At 44.2% G+C, this 21011-nt stretch overlaps 1 protein-coding gene across 12 annotated transcripts in view; it reads left to right on the top strand.

Moving 5' to 3' along the window:
• The window catches only part of STARD13 (StAR related lipid transfer domain containing 13), a 558426-nt gene that overhangs the window by 526679 nt on the left and 10736 nt on the right, over positions 1-21011 (top strand). For 11 of the 12 annotated variants that reach the window (XM_028837160.2, XM_077973670.1, XM_015120865.3 and 8 more), the window contains 4 exon segments: positions 3130-4490; positions 6184-6357; positions 7494-7653; positions 16649-16847. In XM_028837160.2, coding sequence (XP_028692993.2) covers positions 3130-4490; positions 6184-6357; positions 7494-7653; positions 16649-16847 — 1894 coding nt within the window. 12 annotated transcript variants of the gene reach the window in all.

The following is a 21011-nucleotide window of genomic DNA, read 5'->3' as shown; positions in this document are numbered from 1 at the left end:
GTGGCTGGATCTCAGCTCACTGCAAGCTCCGCCTCCTGGGTTCAGGCCATTCTCCTGCCTCAGCCTCCCGAGTAGCTGGGACTACAGGCGCCAGCCACCTCTCCTGGCTACTTTTTTTGTATTTTTTTTTTTTAGTAGAGACGGGGTTTCACCGTGTTAGCCAGGATGGTCTTGATCTCCCGACCTTGTGATCCACCCGTCTCGGCCTCCCAAAGTGCTGGGATTACAGGCTTGAGCCACCGCGCCCGGCCTAAAAGGGCTTTTTCACAGTCCTTATTTAATATCAACTTCTCACTAGCTTCCTAAAATGCAGTACAAAAATCCAGTAAGTTCAACATTCAGCCTATCATGGTACTTTGTGTATAAATGACCCTCATATGCCAGTTTTTATTATATCAATCACAGGAATAGAGGGAGTAGAAAGTACTAGTAGGAAAATATATTTTGAGTCATCGTTCTGGAGTCTTGCCCTTTTTCCACTTGTACAATTACAACTTTCTCAACTCTTTCATCAGAGCTTTATACAAGTTTTTAAAACTCAAAGCTAATTTTTCACTGTGATCTCAATGCTGTAGAATTCTTTTCTGTTTCTTTTTGTTTCCTTTTCTTAAGAGACAGAGTCTTGATATGTTGCCCAGGCTGGACTCAAACTCCTGGACTCAAAAGACCCTTCCACCTCAGCCTCCCAAGTAGCTGAGATGACAGGCGTGAGCCACTGTATTAGTCCATTTTTCACACTGCTGATGAAGACATACCTGAGACTGGGCAATTTATAAGTAAAAAGAGGTTTAATGGACTCACAGGTTCATACAGGCAGGCCTCACAATCATGGTGGAAGGCGAACGGTACATCTTACATGGCAGCAGACGAGAGAATGAGAGCTGAGCAAAAGGGGTTTCCCCTTATAAAACCATCAGATCTCATGAAACTTATTCACTACCACAAGAGCAGTATGGGGGAAACCACCCCCACGATTCAATTATCTCCCACCAAGTCCCTCCCACAACACATCAACACATGGGAATTATGGGAGCTACAACTCAAGATTAGATTTTGGTGGGAACACGACCAAACCATATCAGCCACCGCACCTGACTTCTAAGCCATAGAATTTTTTTCGGTACCTTGGCTTTGTACTTGCTTTCACTTTAAACTTGAATATTCAAGTTTGCCATTTAGTGAAACCTACACAGAAACTAGATTTTGAAGGAATAAACAAAAACAGGAAGATCCCCACAATGATTAACTGTGCATCTGCTTAGGTTTTCTTAAAAACAACACACTGCAAGGTTAAAGGGAGTTAAGGTGGACGCCAGATACGTAAAAAGATTGACAAGCAGTTGAACTAACATTGAAAGATACAAATAAGCAAATACCTCTCAGTGAGGGACTGCTGAATGCACTACCTTCCTTAATCCCTTCAGCAAACCTATGAGGCAAGACCCACTTCAGTCTCATATTATAAGTGGCAGAAACTTACTTTAAGTGAATACCTCTCAGTGAAGGACTGCTGAATGCACTACCTTCTTTAATCCCTTCAGCAATCTTCAGCAAACCTATGAGGCAAGACCCACTTCAATCTCATAAGTAGCAGAAACTTACTTTAGAGAGGGAAAGTAGCTTGTGGACAGTCACCTAGCTCTGACACTTGGAACCAGGTCTTAAAACTGAACACCCAAGTAGAATAAAATAAATTTAATTCAGTTCACAAAAAAATAAGCAATTATTATGTCCTTGGCATTGGAGGGGCTATACATATGAATAAATATGTTTATATGAATAATGAAACAGAGAAACACAGGTCCTGCTTTTTTTTTTTTTTTTTTTTTTTTTTGAGATAGGGTCTCACTTTGTTGCTGATGCTGTGGTGCAGTGGTGCCATCACGGCTCGCTGCAGCGGGCCTGGCTCTTGATGACTTTACCTGTAACAACTGAGAGTGGAGGCTCTCAAGCAGAAGGCTTCTAAGCTTAAAAAAAAAAAAATCATATGATTCAATTTGGACTACACTGTGGAAAGCTATTTAGATGGGAAAGATGCTGGAGACCGGGCTTCTCCCACATTTTTACTGTAACAGATCCAGAGAGAGGTGGCAAAGGCCTGCGCTGAGAGAATGAGAGTGAAATTACGCATGAGGGAACAAATTTGAAAATCAGTTCAGAATTAGGTCTTGGTGATGTGCTTGGTGAGGATGAAGCAGGATCCGATGATTCAGTTTATTTCAAAAGGAGGTGGTAAGCCTGAGTTCAAGGTCTGTGCTGGGCCCAAGGCTATGCAGAGCTAAACTAGGCCATCTCTGGCCTCAGGGAATGCAGATGCTCCTCTCTCAGGGACTACAAATTCAGGCTGAAACCAGACACCTAGAGTCAATGTGTGAGGCACAGAGTGTAAGACAGTGCCAAGCTGCGGGGACCCATTGCAGCCACACCACAGAGGTGTGCGTCCTGCCCACCGCATTCTGATTCGGAGTTGCTTCAACAGAAAAAGACTGCTCACGCAGAGCAGCCGGATTGGATCACAAATAGTGATCTCCAGAATGGCTCCCTCATCCCTACTTAAAGAAATTCAGTGGGTCATTTTGCTGTTACCTTATCCAGGGAATACACGATAAGAATCAAGCGCAGAGGACTAAAATAAGGAGTGTTAGCTTTGAGATATACTGATGTTGAGATTCAGAAGAGGCAAGCTGGAAATACGGTCCCTGGGGCTCAGTGAAGAGGTTTCTGGAAAGAAGTAAGTGCCTTTTATGGCAGAGTTGAGTTCCTTTGTGAAAAAGACTGCAGGTGCTTTATATTTAAACTGTCTAGTCTGAGGTAATTATACCGCTTTATAATCAGTCAGGGAAAACTTCTTAGAGAGGAAGGAAGGAAGCATTCAAAACCTCTTTGAAAATGGGAAGGAAGAAAGCTTGGCAAGTTGAGAAGAATCCTCTGGCCACTGGGAGGAAGGGTATGTACAAGACAGTGCAAGTGGTGGAAGGACAGCTTAGAGGTGCCCAAGAAGCTCACACCTGTGCTGGGAGTACAGAGGGAAGGGAGGTGGAGGACCGCACAGGGCTGCCCTCAGCGCACCCAGAGTTCCTGCCTCTGCCACACTGTCTGCTAATGAGCATTTTCCTTGGTGTTCTGCAGGGTGACGACTCCGATGAGGAAGATCTTTGTATCAGCAACAAATGGACTTTCCAAAGAACCAGTCGCAGGTGGTCTCGTGTGGACGACCTCTACACGCTGCTCCCTCGAGGAGACAGAAGTGGGTCACCGGGAGGCACGGGGATGAGGAACACGACCAGCAGTGAGAGCGTCCTCACAGACCTGAGCGAGCCTGAGGTCTGTTCTATTCACAGCGAAAGCAGCGGAGGCAGTGACAGCCGCAGCCAGCCGGGCCAGTGCTGTGCAGACGGCCCGGTCATGCTGGATGCCCCACTGGTCAGCAGCAGCCTCCCGCAGTCCCCCAGAGACGTCCTCAACCACCCCTTCCACCCCAAGAATGAGAAGCCCACAAGGGCTAGGGCCAAATCATTTTTGAAACGCATGGAAACACTCCGAGGGAAGGGAGCCCACGGGAGGCACAAGGGGTCAGGGCGGACAGGTGGCCTGGTGATCAGCGGGCCCATGTTGCAGCAGGAGCCAGAGTCCTTTAAGGCCATGCAGTGCATCCAAATAGCAAATGGAGATCTCCAGAATTCTCCACCACCTGGCTGCAGAAGAGGGCTCCCATGCTCCGGCAGGTCGAGTGGCGAGAGCAGCCCATCGGAGCACAGCAGCAGCGGCGTCAGCACACCCTGCCTGAAGGAACGCAAGTGCCACGAGGCCAACAAGCGTGGGGGCATGTACTTGGAGGACCTGGATGTGCTGGCAGGGACAGCACTGCAGGATGCAGGGGACCAAGGCCGTATGCATGAGTTTCACTCCCAAGAGAATTTGGTGGTGCATATTCCCAAGGATCACAAACCAGGAACATTCCCCAAGGCACTTTCTATTGAAAGCCTTTCTCCCACAGATAGTAGCAATGGGGTTAACTGGAGGACCGGTAGCATCTCCCTGGGCGGAGAGCAGGTCCCTGGTGCCAGGGAGCCCCGGCTCATGGCGTCCTGCCACAGAGCCAGCCGAGTCAGTATCTATGACAATGTCCCTGGCTCTCATCTGTATGCCAGCACAGGAGATCTTTTGGACTTGGAGAAAGATGACCTTTTCCCTCACTTGGATGACATTCTGCAGCATGTCAATGGGCTCCAGGAGGTAGTGGATGACTGGTCCAAAGATGTCTTACCTGAACTGCAAACTCACGATACGTTGGTTGGGGAGCCTGGCTTATCCCCCTTTCCGTCTCCTAATCAGATCACCTTAGATTTTGAAGGTAACTCTGTCTCAGAAGGTCGGACGACACCCAGTGATGTGGAAAGAGATGTAACGTCTCTTAATGAATCTGAGCCTCCCGGGGTCAGAGACAGGAGGGATTCTGGTGTGGGGGCCTCTCTGACCAGGCCAAACAGGTAGGTGGCATGCATTTGTGAAATGATTTTTTGTCCATTTCATAGTAATTGTGTTCTGTTTATTTCTTTAACAAATGTATGCAGAGTACTTACTAAATGCCTGACTATGTTCTAAGTGATGTATGTGATTAGGAATTCTTTGAACAGAAGTATGACTTCTGCACAGGTGTCATGGTGATTGAATCCGTGTTAACTCATATTTATTTGTGTTTATCTTTTATTTTGATCTTAGTTTTATCCAAAAATATTTTGAGCTTCTTATATGCAAAGCATTATACCGGGCACCACATGCAGGGAATCCTGGATAACCAAGACCTAGTTCCTAGGCACCGACTTCCCCTGACCTTCCTGTGATGCATTCATCAAAATGTCACTTCCCCAAATTTTACACTTTTTTTGCTCCTATAAGGAATTTCTGAGGTCGAAGATGTGTACTCTGTAAGTCTGTTTTTGCTTGAAAGTGCCAATTACAAAGTACGTAAAAGCTGACTTACAAAGACCGTTTCAGAAGCACCCTAGAAAAATGGCCCTGGGAGGTCCAAACTGGTAGAAACAAGAGCACTGTGTGTGCTGCTGGGTTTCTGGTTGAGACAGGGGTGTATCTTGGGGCTCAGCGATGTGTCACCATCTTTACCTCTCATCTTCAGGCTCCATCTCAATACTGAGCAAGAGTTAGAGTGTAGACACATGGAAGACAAGGAGAGAATTTTCTGCAGCCCTAGACATTCGACAGCTCTCTCTGTCTCTGTCTCTTTCCCTCGCTCTCTCTCGCTCTCTCTCTGTCTCTTTCCCTCGCTCTCTCTCGCTCTCTCTCTCTCTGTCTCTTTCCCTCGCTCTCTCTCGCTCTCTCTCTCTTTCCCTCGCTCTCTCTGTCTCTGTCTCTTTCCCTCGCTCTCTCTCGCTCTCTCTCTCTATCTCTTTCCCTCGCTCTCTCTCTGTCTCTTTCCCTCGCTCTCTCTCGCTCTCTCTCTCTCTGTCTCTTTCCCTCGCTCTCTCTCTCTCTCTCTCTCTCTGTTTCTTGCTCCCTGTCTATATATCTCTCTCTATTTCTCTTTTTGTCTATATCGCTCTACCTGTCTGTCCTCTCTGTCTATATTGCACCGTCTGTCTTCCCTCTCTCTGTCTCTCTATCTCTTGCTCTCTCTCTCTCTGTCTATATCTTTCTATCTCTGTCTGTCTCTCATCCTCTGCCTCTGTCTCTCTCTATTTTTCTGTCTCATCTCTCCATCTCTCCATCTATGTCTGTCTCTGTCTTTTCTCTCTCTCTGTCTGCTGTCTCTGCTGCTGTCTATATCTCCCTGTCTCCGTCTCTTTCCTCTCTTTCTGTTTCTCTCTCTTTCTCTTTCACACACACACACACACACACACACACACACACACAGACACACACACACACACTGTCTCAGCTGCTCTCAACATGAACAAATGTGGAATAAGAAACCTAGTATTTCCTCTATCACTTGTTTAAACCCCCTAATAAAACAGATAATAAGACTTTTTCCAGACTTATCCGAATTGGACAAATCATGTCCTGTGTTTGTTCTGCACACTTGTGTCTTCTGTTCCATTTGCATTGCGATTCTCTTCGCTCGGACGCTATCTTGATTAGCTTCATGTACATTGGTGATGTCCCGTGTTTCCCGCTACCAAGTCCACTTTGTGACTGGCTTCTGTGATGGTCTCTCTGGTAAAGGCGACTCCGATGGAACAGTTTCCAGCTGTCTCACCAGCCCCGGCCAGCCCCAGCATCGCCCCACATCAGCAGCCAGACGGCCAGCCAGCTGAGCCTGCTCCAGCGCTTCTCACTGCTTCGCCTCACGGCTATCATGGAGAAGCACTCCATGTCCAACAAGCACGGCTGGACATGGTGCGTAGCACGTTCACCTAGGAGGGGATCCTTGGCTCCAGAGCTAAGTGGGTGATTGCAAAAGCTTCCACGTTTACTTTGTGAATTCTGAAGAACCCATTCATTGCCTTCACTGATGATCTCCTGGACGTAAGGCATGAGCTCTGCTGTAGCCTCCATGTGACAGAGCCCACAGGAAACGTTGCTCTATTTGTAGCTCTCAGTTGGTTTCCAGGGAAGGCAGTCAGGCTCCAAGAAAGGAAAAAAAGACAAGTAAAGGGTGATTAATTGTGAACAGAGGAAATAAAAATAAACTTGCCATAAAATAATCCTGGCAGTTTGCACAGAAACAGCTGTCACTTGTACCTTCTGGCCTGATGCAAAGCTCACCACTTAGAGCCTTGATTCATTCAAAGAGCATTTAATTCTTCAAATACATTTCTGCTTTTATTTCATTGGCAAATAAAAACAAGAATATGCAGTAAACCTTGTAATAAGGAATTGACAGAAGCATATGTTAGAACTTGAATGTGGGCCTATTATAGATGATTTGGTGGATTTGAAAAAATACAAAATGTATCAGTAATTGTTCTATGTTTTATAATATGCATATTAAAAAAATCAATGGTGTGTTTATAAAATATGTTAGAAGGTTATAAATTCATGGCCAAATCAATATATGCTTGTGTATTAAAATGTCCTTTAAAAACTGCAGCTGGCTCTAGAAAAGTAAGGATAGAGCCAAGAAATATTGTTCTTCTTTTCTCCCTTCCTTTTCCTCCAGCCCCAGCCATATTTCTTCTTCCTCTTGTAATTTTTAAATTTGTTTTGTTTTGTTGGGGACTTTTAAGTGTGCAGCACTTGAGAGATGAGTCTATCACAATTAAATTGGAAAGTTGTCCACTTGACCTGAAAACAGAGCTACAAATACATTCTGGTAACGTGACTCATGCTGTTTAGTAGTTAGAGATAGCATGCAGGCAAGGGCCACACAGAGCACGGCTGTGTCCTGTGATTAATGCAGAGAGAATGCTGAATTCGCCCGGCGTCTGTTGGGTATTCCAACAAAAGCTTGGCTTCCCTCATGCTTGCTTCCAGAGCCTCTCCCCACAGTGTGCCCCAGGAGGCTTGCATGACCTGGTTTCTGTAAATTCTAGGTCAGTTCCAAAGTTCATGAAGAGGATGAAAGTTCCCGACTACAAAGACAAGGCTGTCTTTGGCGTTCCTCTCATAGTCCACGTCCAAAGAACGGGACAGCCCCTGCCTCAAAGTATTCAGCAAGCACTGAGATATCTACGCAACAACTGCCTCGATCAGGTAGGGCTGTAACCCCCCTGCTCCTGCCCCACCACCCCCAACCATGGGATTAGATTGATGGGATGTCAGACTGAGTCAGATCTGCCCAGTATCAGGCAAGACATGCCTCTCCAAAAATAAAAGGCATTGTGACCTTTATGTGGTAATATTGAATTTGAACAAGCCACATCCTATTTGAGGATGTTTCCTCATTGGCAACTTAAATGATGACCTGGAGTGACTGCGGAAAGTTGATGTTAATAGTTTGTTCCTGTGATGTCTAATTTGCAATCCTTAAAAACTGGAGTTAAGCTATGTACTGCATTTCCTTTGTAACTATTATTTCAGTGCCACCATTGATTTCACAGTGTTCTTTTATCCCTGTTATATTATTTTTGAAAAAGAATTAGGTTTTTCATGCCTCCTTGTATTAATTCTTCTTTTTATTCCTTTGAAGCAGCATCATGACCAGGAAAACTGAAAGACAGATTTATTTACATATTTTAAAAATGTGCAAGTAAAATATGAACAAAAGTATCAACTAAGTCAAATATCCCCTCATTTTATAGAGTTAATTCAAAGCTCAAGCTAAACAAAATATTCAAAGATCATTTTCTGCCTCCGGGACTACTGGGGCCCACCATAATGGTGGACTGTGATTAAATCCAGAGTGCAGTCCGTCCTGTAGTTTACAAAACAAGCCTTTGCTTCTCCAAATTAACACCCATTAGTTTCGTAGACATTCTGTCCAAAATAAAAGTTGTGTTCTTAGTTGGTAAATTGCAACCCTGAATAGTGGGTATATTTTCAGGCAGCTATTCTGTAATAGTCTCTGTTCATCATACTTTTTGATGCCATGCAGAGAATCTGTACCAACCTAAGATGATTGTACTTTTTACTGATTTACCCTGGACCTTGGGCTCAGTGGGCAGGAATGAGCTCAGCTACATGAACTCAAAGATCCTGGCTAGTGATGCTTGTAGAGACTCCAATACTGAGACCACACTTAGAATCAGGCCGGTCTCGTGGTAAACCAGAAATCAATTTTCACTACAGAAAAATAGAATTAACTTCTTCATTTGAAGTTGTCTTTGACTGAACTGAATGTGTGATGCTCTTTGTCCCTCCTCACTTTTCATTTAGAAAATCTGCACATAATATTTTTCCGTATTTGGATGTCATCGTGGAGGGTGGGATGGCTGCTGTCGTTGTTGCGATGATGGCCGTTTAGTTTTGAGAAATGGCCTTAATAGCTTGCCTCTTATTCCCCAGCAATAAGGGTGACAAGCTCCTTTGCTAGGGTCCTCTTCTTTGGCAGATGCCCCAACATGAATTGACTTGTGAATCACGTCCCAATAGAGTCAGCCAATTAATCTGGTCACTTAAGCATACATTTTAATTTATTTTTAATCTTAGAGGTTTTACTAAGAATACACATTATTCACAGTTAATGTCCTAAAGGTGTTTTACTGAGAGAAGTTTTTAAAGAGGTGGGCTCTGGTGAATATTTGGGAAAGCCCACTCTGGTCTCTATTCCAATGCTAAAAGCATTGCAACCTTGTCATTTGGCATAGAACTTGGTGGCCTCAATTGTACATTTGTTGTTGGTTTGTGGGTATAGACCCAAGATGGTATTTTGTTAAGACACATGTTTTTCCAAGCATCTCACTTTCTGTAAGGGTATGTATCGAACTCACCTCCCTCTTGGTGCTCTTAGAGACTGTGGCTTTGCCCTTTTCCAAGCACAGAGAATATTTTGCTCCAAGAGCATGGCCAGCTAATGCTTATCAACAAAAGCTCCGTTAAGAGAAAACAGTGTTCAGGAATGCCCAAAGGAAGTGCAACCTATCTGTGTCACTAGTTCAATAAAAATAACCACTCTTGAGTGCCTGGCATGTTTCAAGCAATTTTATTATGTGTTTTGCATTAATTGCCTCATTTAGTCCCACATCCACCCTTGAATGGTGTTATCCCGGGTTCATTATGGTGGAACCAACACTTGCTTGCAAGTCTGACTCCAGAGTGCAAGTTCCTAACCACTGCACTCTGCGGCTGCTTATTATAACGGCTTTTCCCCCGTGGACTTCGGGGTGATGCCATCTCTAGCATTGAGGAGTAACCCTGTACAACTCATTGATGAATGAATTCACTGTCAAGATTTTGTAGTCGATGTTGGTCGTTAAGTCACGTAATGTGCTTTCTGTGAGAAGGGGAGAAAAAACTTTTTCCTCTGGCTGCAGCATCTGAAAGCATTGTGTTTCTTTTGGACAACTGGCCTGTTTTTTAATACTGTGGACACCAAACTCATTCATTGGGTGTGTTTTCCTCACTGTATTGGCTGCTAGAAAGCCTGGAGCCAAATATGTGTTCTGTCTATAGTAAAATCTATGTAATTTTTGGCATTAATTTTATGCAGCAATCTTATTCCTAGTTTCATCCACCCTTTTCTGTCTTTATTTTCCTTTTGCTGTAATTTTCTTATGTTTTATCTTTAATTTAATTGTATCTTATTATATTTTATAGATTACTGTAAGCCCCCTTAAATTTTTTCTTGAACAAGAGTGGCTATAAATAAATGAAATGTAATTCCACTATTCCATTCAGCGCTGAGTCTTTAGTGTAGGCAATAAACCATTCCTGCCCCCTGTAGCTTCTGAATAATGTGTAGTGCCAGTATCACTGCTGTTAGTGGGGCCAGTCTCTCTTTGGAAGCAAAAGTCTTATCAGTAGAGAGAAAGACACAGGGCACCAAAACCTCTTCCACCCCTGTGTCCATCTCAGGTCCATGTTTTAAATCTGGGAGAATGCCAAGATGAAAAACAGGGTGCCGGCAAAACCTTGGAGGAAGAAGACTCGTTTCAAGACATGGATAGTGGGTCAAAATGTAATTAAAATGAATAGAGCCACGCATCTCTTGCGTCAGTCACATGGGAGAATCCGTAGGACATCGAAGGGACTTTCACCACAACCAGTCAGCACCTGATAATGCGCCCAGTCCTGGCAGGGCTTCCAGCCGCGGCATGTCCCTCCCTTTCCTTGTCATGTGGTGTGGGAAGCACGCAGAGACCACCCCTCTGGCTCCAGTGAAAAAGGAAGGTGGTAATAGGAAGGAAAAGGGGAGAAATAGAGAAACTAAGGAATCAAAACCTGGCTGTTCCGGAGATTTCAGAGCAAGCAAGAGCTAATAAAAGCGAATCAATCAGAAAAGCGAGGGGAAAGAGTGAAAAGGAAGGAGAGCGACACCAAACAAAATGTTCTTGCTTTGCCAACAGCACCTCCGCGGAATTGAAAAGATTCCAGTCTGCCCAAGGCCTGGAGAACCCAGCCTCAAAGCTGCAGAAGATGGGAACATCCACAAATATCCCCCTTGTACGCCACGTTTTAATAGGAAGCACCGCCCCATACTCTCCCAGGGCATTGCCCTGAGTCTCAGGGAGGAGGCTCCCTGCAGCGCGTTGGCCGCTTCTCCCCGTGCTAAGCACTCTCCTCGCATATAAGTACTCATTGCAGGTGACCCTGCCCCACAGAGCCTGAAACATTGCCAGCCCTTCGCTTTCCACACTCCCGCGTGCACAGCAGTTCCTACATGATGCAACAGAGTGTTCATGTTTGCCCTTGCAGCTGGCTGTGGGTGAGATGAGGAAGTTTAGCCTTCAATTATGAACCATTTGTATTCAGACATAGTAATGTGTGAGAGGAGCCTTGCTTTGTTGTCTGAGCTTTTATTTCTGCCCTAAATCAACTGTGCACAGGATAGTTATACCTATTCCTGATGAATACGAAGTCACTGCAGTGAGAGGCTGAACCTGCAATGCTCAAAATAAGAATCTGCCGCATACTCTTCTTACGAATCTTTCTCTTTCTGAAGAAAACCAACCTTCCTTCATTAGCGGAGCACATTTCTAAAGAAGAGGAAATGGAAGTCCTGATAAACATCATTAAGTCCCGAAAAAGATTAGCATAAACAGGATGCCAAGAGGGAGATTTAATATTATTCAGATGGAATTTGAATTCTAATGCACCACTCATGCTCAGCCTCTCCTCCTAATAGAGCAGTAAGTTTTAAAAGCCTAATCATGCTGGGAAGACTTGGTACTCAGTACAAGTGTCCCTGGCCCCACTGCCTGTTTGTCACTTTGCCTGTTGCCTGCCTCAGATAAAGTAAGCAGTGCTCTGGGGCTATCCAGTGAAATTACCCTTGAGTCCTCACTTTTTTTTTTTTTTTCTTTTTTGAGATAGAGTCTCGCTCTGGCACCCAGGCTGGAGTGCAGTAGCACAATCTCAGCTCACTGCAACTCCATCTCCCGGGTTCAAGTGATTCTCCTGCCTCAGCCTCCCTAGTAGCTGGGATTTACAGGCACGCACCACCATACCCAACTAATTTTTGTATTTTTAATAGAGATAGGGTTTCACCATGTTGGCCAGGCTGGTCTCGAACTCCTGACCTCAGGTGATCCACATGCCTAGGCCCCCACTAAATGCTGGGATTACAGGCGTGAGCTACCGTGCCCAGCTGAGTCCTTGCTTTCTCATAGCTAGGTTTTTAGGTGAAAAACAAAAGAGAGAGGACAGGAAAACTAGACCAAGGGGACACTCATCACTCCGCTTTTATCTTCAAAAGGAGCGAGAGATCACATACAGGAGAGATGCTTATACAATGAACTCCGCATTGCTGACGGCCACTCTCCCCTTTCTCAAGAGGGTGACTGGGCTGAGCTTTAACAGTAGATGACAGCAGGACCTGTTATACCATTTGTGGGACCAGTGAAAAGAGAAAATGTGGGATCGCTTGTTCATAAATCATTGAGAATTTCAAAACCAAGACAGCAGAGCGTTAAACTCAGTGTGTGAGACTCTGTGTGACAGCTCAGGCTGCCTGCCTATGGGTGACACACAAAAGTGAAGGAAAAACATTATACCCTCCTGGGATCTTCCTCATAACGAAGCCGAGGGAGCTGGGGCTGTTGCCTGCCACCCACTCTGGTCAGAAGGATGAGCAACAGGGAAGGCACGGTGGCTCACACTTATAATCCCAACATTTTGGGAGGCTGAGGCGGGCAGATCACCTGAGGTCAGGAGTTTGAGACCAGCCTGGCCAACATGGTGAAACACCATCTCTGCTAAAAAATACAATAAGTAGGCCAGGCGTGGCGGCTCACACCTGTAATCCCAGTACTTTGGGAGGCCGAGGCGGGTGAATCACCTGAGGTCAAGAGTTCTAGACAAGCCTGGCCAACATGGTAAAAGTCTGTCTCTACTAAAAATACAAAAATTAGCCAGGTGTGGTGGTGGGTGCCTGTAATCCCAGCTACTCAGGGGACTGAGGCAGGAGAATTGCTTGAACCTGGGAAGCAGAGGTTGCAGTAAGCTGAGATCACGCCATCACACTGCAGCCTGGGGGACAAGAGCGAGACTTCGTCTCAAAAAAAAAAAAAAAAAAAAAAAGCTGGGTGTGGTGCACACCTATAATCCTAGCTACTTGGGAGGCTGTGGCAGGAGAATCACTTTGAACCCAGGAGATGGAGGTTGTGGTGAGCTGAGATCATGCCACTGCACTCTAGCTTTGGTAGATAGAGTGAGACTCTATCTCAAAAAAAAAAAAAAAAGAAAAAGAATTTCTTAGGTTCTCCATTTTTTATGTGGAAAACTATCTCTTGTGAAAAATTCAGATCAAATCCTTGCTTTGGAAACTTTTTTTTTTTTTTTTTTTTTTTTTGAGATGGAGTCTGGCTCTGTTGCCAGGCTGGAGCGCAGTGGCGCAATCTCAGCTCACTGCAACCTCTGCCTCCCAGGTTCAGGAGATTCTCCCACCTCAGCCTCCCGAGTAGCTGGGATTACAAGCACCCACCACCACACCCAGCTAATGTTTATATTTTTAGTAGAGACGGGGTTTCACCATGTTGGCCAGGCTGGTCTCAAACTACTGACTTCAGACAATCCAACCACCTCGGCCTCCCAAAGTGCTGGGATTACAGGCGTGAGCCGCCGTGCTCGGCCAAAACTTTCTGAAGAAGAAATGATTATTGGAAACCATTCGTTGCCATCACTGTGTTTTTCTATGAGGATGGAAAGGGGAAGCTCTTCCTCTGGTCTCAGGATCTCTCTATGCCTTAGAAAGACCATCTTCTACTCACTGTGCCCAGCGGCTTTCCACAGCGACCACTAGAAGCCCCATCCCAAAATGGCTTAAATGACAGGAAATTCATGGTCTCACAAAACACAAATGAAAAGTCAGGAAATAGGCCAGGCATGGTGGCTCACACCTGTGATGCCAGCACTTTGGGAGGCCGAGGTGGGTGAATCACTTGAGGTCAGGAGTTCGAGACCAGCCTAGCCAACGTGGTGAAACCCTGTCTCTACTAAAAAATACAAAAATTAGCTGGGTGTGATGGCGGGCACCTGTAATCCCAGCTACTTAGCAGGCTGAGGCAGGAGAATCACTTAAATGCACCACCACACTCCAGCCTGGGTATCAGAGCCAGACTCCGTCTCAAAAAAAAAAAAAAAAAAGTCTGGAAATAGAATAGTTCCGGGGTTAGCTCAATCATCAGTTCATCATTAGCTTTGAAGAGAGGTTCTTTCCATCTTTCCCTTTTGCCATCTGCAGCTACTACAACTGGAATCTGATTTGAGACCACCTTTTCTTTATTAGGTTTACGAAAGAAAATTTTCCTGCTGTACTTCCAACAAAAATCCACAGAAACCAAAATATATACATATGTCTGTATTTCCCGTGTGCCCTAGAAGACAAGGGCAGGGCAGGAAGGTTATTGTCAGAATTTGAGGCAGCACAAATAAATCCCTGACAACCCTCTGGACATCCTAAGATCTCAGTCAGAACAAGCAGTTCAGAGCCCGCAGCTGGAGAGCTCCAGACATGTCCAAAATAATTAAAATAACAATATTTGCTGAAACGAGAAAGAAACTTGGAAACCGAACAATACAAAGATAGCATCTCTGGATGTGTGTGTGCACGCACAAGAGTGTGTGCCCAGAAACAGCCCGCAAGACATGGTGGACAAAAGAGGAACGTGCCCGACAATTTAAACAGAAACACTGTCTGCTTTCTTCTTTTTATAGATCCTGATCAATATTTCTCTGCGGTTAAAAAATAGGAATTCTTCTCAAATGGAATAATACCCGCTCATATGAGGATAAATATTTGTGAGTCACACCGAAGTATTTACCTTCAGGGCATCTCGATTCTGAGAACTCGTGCAGCACAACCAGCCCTGTGGTGTGCACAGTCCTGGGCCTCCTTCCAAAATCAGAAAAGCAGAAGATGTAAACAAGTCGGAGATGGATCTCACCCCAATAATCACTCACCTGACATCTTGAATTTTTTTCTCTTTTGACAGTACATGCTTTCTTTCCATGCCCTTTGATGAAATTTGGAGTCATTGCCAGTTGAAGGAAGATAAATATTGTCTAGATTCTTTGTGGCGAGTCATCTAAGTATGGCAAAATTGTGCATTTTCTAGACATTCCAAACTTTAAGAATAAAAAAGAAAGTAGTTCATATTTTAAGTGATGATATTATCAGGCTGAATATCCTGATGTGTGGGATTAGAGCAATAAGCCTTGGAATGCAAAGAAATATTACTAAGAATTCTGTTTTTATGGCCACAAAAAGTAGCAGTGTATAATTTCCTCTGTGATCCATTCAGCTGACATATACAAAAACCTGAGTATGCTCTAATGGCTTGGAATCCTTCCCTTGCTGTTACCACAATTTTTAAAAAAATGAGGGCTCTTCTCCATTTGTTGCAGCAATCAGGACAGCCTTTGTCAGATACCAAACTCGGGTGGAGGCCGGCCTGGCACACAGCGTGGTCAGTAAGATGGCCTATGTTAGACATTCCTGCAGGCATAGGGAGGCAGATCAGTGACTGACACTAGCGTCCACCGTCTACCTGACGAGCAACTCAGGAAGGTTCTACCTTGCTTTGCACAAGTGGGCCAACCCTTGAGCCACTGGGGAATGACAGCTGTGGAAATTGCGGGTTGAAGCAAATCAACTCCCTATAGGCATTTAAAAAATAGCAGACGTGTTTTTCCCTATAAGCCAGGGCGCGCATAAAAGTTCAATTCCTTTTTGGATGCAGGCTAAGTCCAGCACAGGAAGTTCCTCTAGAGGGCCTAGAGCTTAACCTGCCCAACCATTGCAGGGTCTTCATTCTTGCCGGGCTCTGCTCTGCCTCAGTCATTCTCATTAGGGCCACTCTGTCCTTGATGCCTGAATGTTCCATTTATTTATCAAGTAAGGGAGGAGCCTGGGCTCTAAGATGAAAAAGGCATGATATGACATTATCTCGAGGTTTGAAGAAAAAGCCACGCAGGACTCATTCTCACTAGAGCCATAGCTTATAGCATAAAAACAAACAGGTAGAAAAGTAAGTGCCAAGAATTCCAAAGAAGAAAAAGTAAATAAATCCCTTAAATCAAAATATGTACTTAGGATATTATTCTGTTTCACGAACATATTCCCCGTAAAACTCCCCTGCAGGGCACTGGATATGACTGTTTATCTGGGATTCTTTCATCCACCACCCACATAGTTTTCACCAAACCTCCCATTGACCAAACTTTCTCAAAACCCCCATGGCAATGTAAACCCTAGAGGGCAGGGAATTTTATCTGCTCTGCTCACTAATGACACCTAGGAACTCTAAGCATGCCTGTACACAGTGGTTACTTAATCACTACTTGTTGAATAAATGAATAAAATAATAATAACATCTGCAGTGTGATAAGATGTAATAGGTCGCAGAGCACATGCACATCTATTTCCTCACTTACTCTCCACGGTAATCCTGTGCGGTGGGGTTTTATTCTCATCTTCATTTCATAGGAGAAGAAGACAGTGTTCGGCTACTGCCTAAAGTAGCTATACTAACAGTTCAACATGTACTAATTGGGAGGCAATTCCAGATCATCCAGTTCCCATCCCATGCTTCCTTCTCCTCCTTACAACCAAGTGTGGCCTGGCTGACACAGCCCTATGGCTTCGTTTCAGGTGGGTCTTTTTCGCAAGTCAGGAGTGAAGTCTCGAATCCATGCCCTACGCCAAATGAATGAGAACTTCCCTGAGAACGTCAACTATGAAGACCAGTCTGCTTATGACGTGGCGGATATGGTGAAACAGTTCTTCCGGGACCTCCCTGAGCCTCTTTTCACCAACAAGCTCAGCGAGACCTTCCTCCACATCTATCAGTGTAAGTGGAAATAATGAGATTGGTGTTCTCGTGGGCATCCTTCCACTGTAACGAAAATAATTCCCTATAGATTGAGTTTTAATTATACGAATAACACATCAATCCATAAAGATGAATGTAATCCTGTTCTCCTCTACAGAAGTAACTTTTGCTCAAAGTTTGGTATGGAAATCCACAGGCCATTTGTTTATGCATTTGAAAATACCTTTTTGACATCAAAATATTCCTTCTCAATAGAGTTTTGTGTACAATCTAAAACAAACTTCCAATACATTTACAAAAATTTAAAATGAAAAGTGACACAATAGAAGTTGTTTTATATATAGGTATTTATTAAAACTTCTTCAATTTTTTAAAAAAGTAAGCATTTCTTTGGGATATAGGAAATTCAAAGTGACATGAATTAAAATGACAGCAAATAAAAACAAATGTATTTTAGTACAATGCATCTTCATTGGTGAAAAGTAAGCACACTTTTCATTAAGCTTAAATGAACTTATTTGTATTTTCACTTGGATTTTTTTTAATGATGTTAAGTTGTCAGCAAAGCCTGTATAATTAAAATAATCCCTGAAAATAACAATTGTTGATTAAGCAGCATATCCTACTATAAGTGGTTGCAATAGGGTTATTAGAAATAAACACGTGGGCTGGGCATGGTGGCTCACACCTGTAATCCCAGCACTTTGGGAGGCCGAGGTGGTTGGATTGTCTGAGGTCAGGAGTTCAAGACCAGCCTGGCCAACATGGTGAAACCACATCTCTACTAAAAATACAAAAATTAGCTAGGCATGGTGGCCAGTGCCTAAAATCCCAGCTATTTGGGAGGCTGAGGCAGGAGAATTGCTTGAACCCGGGAGGCAGAGGTTGCAGTGAGTGGAGATCGGGCCACTGAACTCCAGCCTGGGTGACAGAGCGAAACTCCGTCTAAGAAAAAAAAAAGAAGGAAATTAAACTTGTGACTCTTTGCTAGATATGACAATGTTAACATTATGAATTATTTTGATGGCCCAGATCCCAATTCATGGGGGAAAAAAGCCATTTGGCCCATGGACTTTGAGTTTTGAGTTTTCAGCAAAATATGCCTGAAATGGACCTTGACATGGACTTGATCCAATCTGAAGAATATCCGTGCTATAGAGAATTCTGTATAAAATGTGTTTAAGGAGTCCATGATACTGCAAACTCAGGAAGGATTATAATCAGAACCACTTGTGAAAACAGATTAAGGTGGCAACCCACTAAGTAAACATTAGTTTTTCAAAGTAAGTAGGTTAAGTCAAATTAGTGACACAAGTTGCTAGAGCCCAAACAGGGAGTTCTTGATGTTGTTGCTGTGAGAGGTTGAACTGCATTTTTCAATTAAGCCTCCCTTATGGTTTGGAAGTATCAGATACGAATCTTTACATTTAATCAGTTCTTGGGCTAAAGTTGACACTAGTCTAAGGCTAAAGCCACATTACTTGAAAGAAATAAATGTCTTTGGCCCTTTCTGAGTCACAAGCAAGCAGCCAGATCAAAGCAGGCCTTATTTTAGCTAAGCAAACATTTACAGAGTGTGGCTTCTGTACCGGGCACCGTGCTGAGCATGGCAGAGCATATGGATGGATGAGACTCACTCTCTGATCTTAAGGATCTTACAATAACGGAGATGAGGCATGAACATAAATAACTCCAACACTACAAAGTTGGAGAAGTTCCATAGAAAGGTTACAGAAAAGTCCAAGGAGAGAGAGATGAAGAATGAGGGCTTCACGGAGGAAGTGACAACTGAAGGCTGAGATATGTGAGGAACACATTTTGGGTACCTGCTCTGCAGATAGCATAAACTGATGTCAGGAGAGCCCAGGGTATTCATCTGGCTTGCATGTATGGCAGATGTACAGAGTGACACCAAATGACACTGAAAACGACACTGGGGCCATAAAGGAAGGACATTGAATATTAGGGCAAGGAGTGTATGCTTAATTCATTAAGCATCAGGGAACTGTCGGGTGTTGTTGAGGGACTTATTTTCTAGACATTCCAAACTTTAAGAATAAAAAAGAAAGTAATTCATATTACTTTACAGTTACAATGTTCTCAGCTGTAAAGACGGAACCAGATATCCAACGAACAGTCGTTTAAACAATAAGTACATTTTATTATCTCACATAATTCCAGAGTTGGGTATCCCACAGCTCAGTGATGCCAGGGCTAAAGTCAGCCTCTCTTGACTTTCCCTTTAAGGTCACAGTATAATTGTCACAACTTATATTTATCAGGTCTTCACAAAATCACATTCCAAGGCAAGAAGAGAGTGACTGCACTTCTCCTTGGCCATGTATCTCTTTTTATCAAGGACATACGTCTTACAGAAGCTCTTAGCATTTTTCTTGGTCCCCTCAGGCAGAAGTGGCTTACTTCTTAAGCCAAACACTGAAAAAGAAGACCTGGGATACCAGTTTTGGTTTAGGGCAGGTTTGGGTCTGAGGGAGGGACCCATTTCCCTGAGTATATTGCAGCTCACACCTGAGCAGAACATGTGCTTTCTTAATGAGGAAGAAGAGAAGAATGGGAATTGAGTAAGTGGCCAGCCTTGTATCCGCCACAGGGAGAAAGTCCATCAGCACCGTGTGATTGACCCAGGAATCTGGAAGTGGTGCACAAGAGGCACTGAACTGGACGAGCATGGAGGCTCAGGGAGTCAGCATACTAATCAAGGTTCTGAATTGCCTGCAGGGACTTCCAGCAGTGAGACTGAAGAGAAGACATTCCATGCATAGACCCTAGAGTCAAAGTTTCCAAACTGCTACTGTGGCAGAGAGGCACGGTTCCTCCTCCAGTCCTCCAGAGAAGTTCTGTTTTCAGCTATGCCACTTCTTGGGCTTTTGTCAAATGATGAAGTACATTGGAGTGTTCGATGGGTAATGAAAATATTTGAGTCCTACCCATCTGGAGGAGGGAGAAGGATGGAGGAGTCAAAGACAACCATAAGGCTTTAAGGCCTCATGATTGAAAGAAGTGGAAATTGGAGAGCAGAAGGGTTCAGAATCCACAGGATTCTGAATTTGAGGTGCCAGGATCTCCCATATGATTGCAAATTATCCACACTTAAAAATTCAAACCTAGAATCATCCCCTTAGAGTCAGGAAAGGGGCAGGACCCTCAGCCGCGTGGTATGTAACAGAAAGCTGAAAGAGCATAGGATCCAAAACAAATGCTGAATTTAGGTATTTCAAGCATTTTTAGTAAATAATAATAACAATAATGGACAGGAAGTATTTTCGGAGGGATAAAAGAATAAGTGAATAGAAAGGAAACTGAGAAAACAAATAGAGATGACAGGCAACTCTTCAAAAATGATGGCTGGGAAAAAAATGTTGGCATGGAAAAGCAGCTTAGTAAAGTTAAACAATGTATACACACTGGACACCTTACCTGGAGCAGCATATTTAAAACAATTCAGCGGCTCAAGCACCTCTCACAAGCTTGAGATCATTAGTACCATCTGTTTCTGCTCCACCCCAAGCGAGAGTAAGAAAATGGGTTTGCTATAATTTTAACGAAATGGCTCTTCTCCGTGAACCCCAGGTATATCTCATGCCAGTACACAGCGGACATGCTGGGAGGAGTGGGGACAGGTTTCAGACCGCTGAAGGCATGCTCAGGCTTTTCCAGGAACTTGGATTTGCTAATCAGGGCCAGAGTGTGGTCAGCCCTGGGATGTGACGTCACGCCTCTGGCATGGGAATGGAGGCGAATCCAGCATCCATAGCCCCCTGGGACCACAAAGCCTGGGGCCAGCCAGGATCCCCACAGAAGGTCACACCTCAGCCCTTCTAGAACAGCCAGCTCCGAGTTTGTTTTTATCATGCGCTCCTGCCAGTAGCAAATATCTGAATGTGTATTTATGTTTAGTAATATAAATATACTGGATATACCATAATGTACTATGCACATTATAAAGCACCCCCGATCAGTATTTTTAATGGGTAAGAGAAAAGATAAACACACATGGGAGTGCTAATGATTTCTTCTCACACCTCAAGAGACTGTCAGGAGCACACCTCCCCACCCCTGGAGAGTGCAGACACCCTAGTGTGGAGGCCCCCGTACCAGAACATGGCATTTTAAGAAAGACAACAGTGTCGACAGAAGCAAGCTCACGACAATGTCTTTCGC

This window comes from Macaca mulatta, chromosome 17, assembly GCF_049350105.2.
Source record: "Macaca mulatta isolate MMU2019108-1 chromosome 17, T2T-MMU8v2.0, whole genome shotgun sequence".
In the NCBI taxonomy this organism is placed as follows: Eukaryota; Metazoa; Chordata; class Mammalia; order Primates; family Cercopithecidae; genus Macaca; species Macaca mulatta.
The sequence above is the reverse complement of the archived record's forward strand: the minus strand, read 5'-3'. Positions and strand labels throughout refer to the sequence as shown.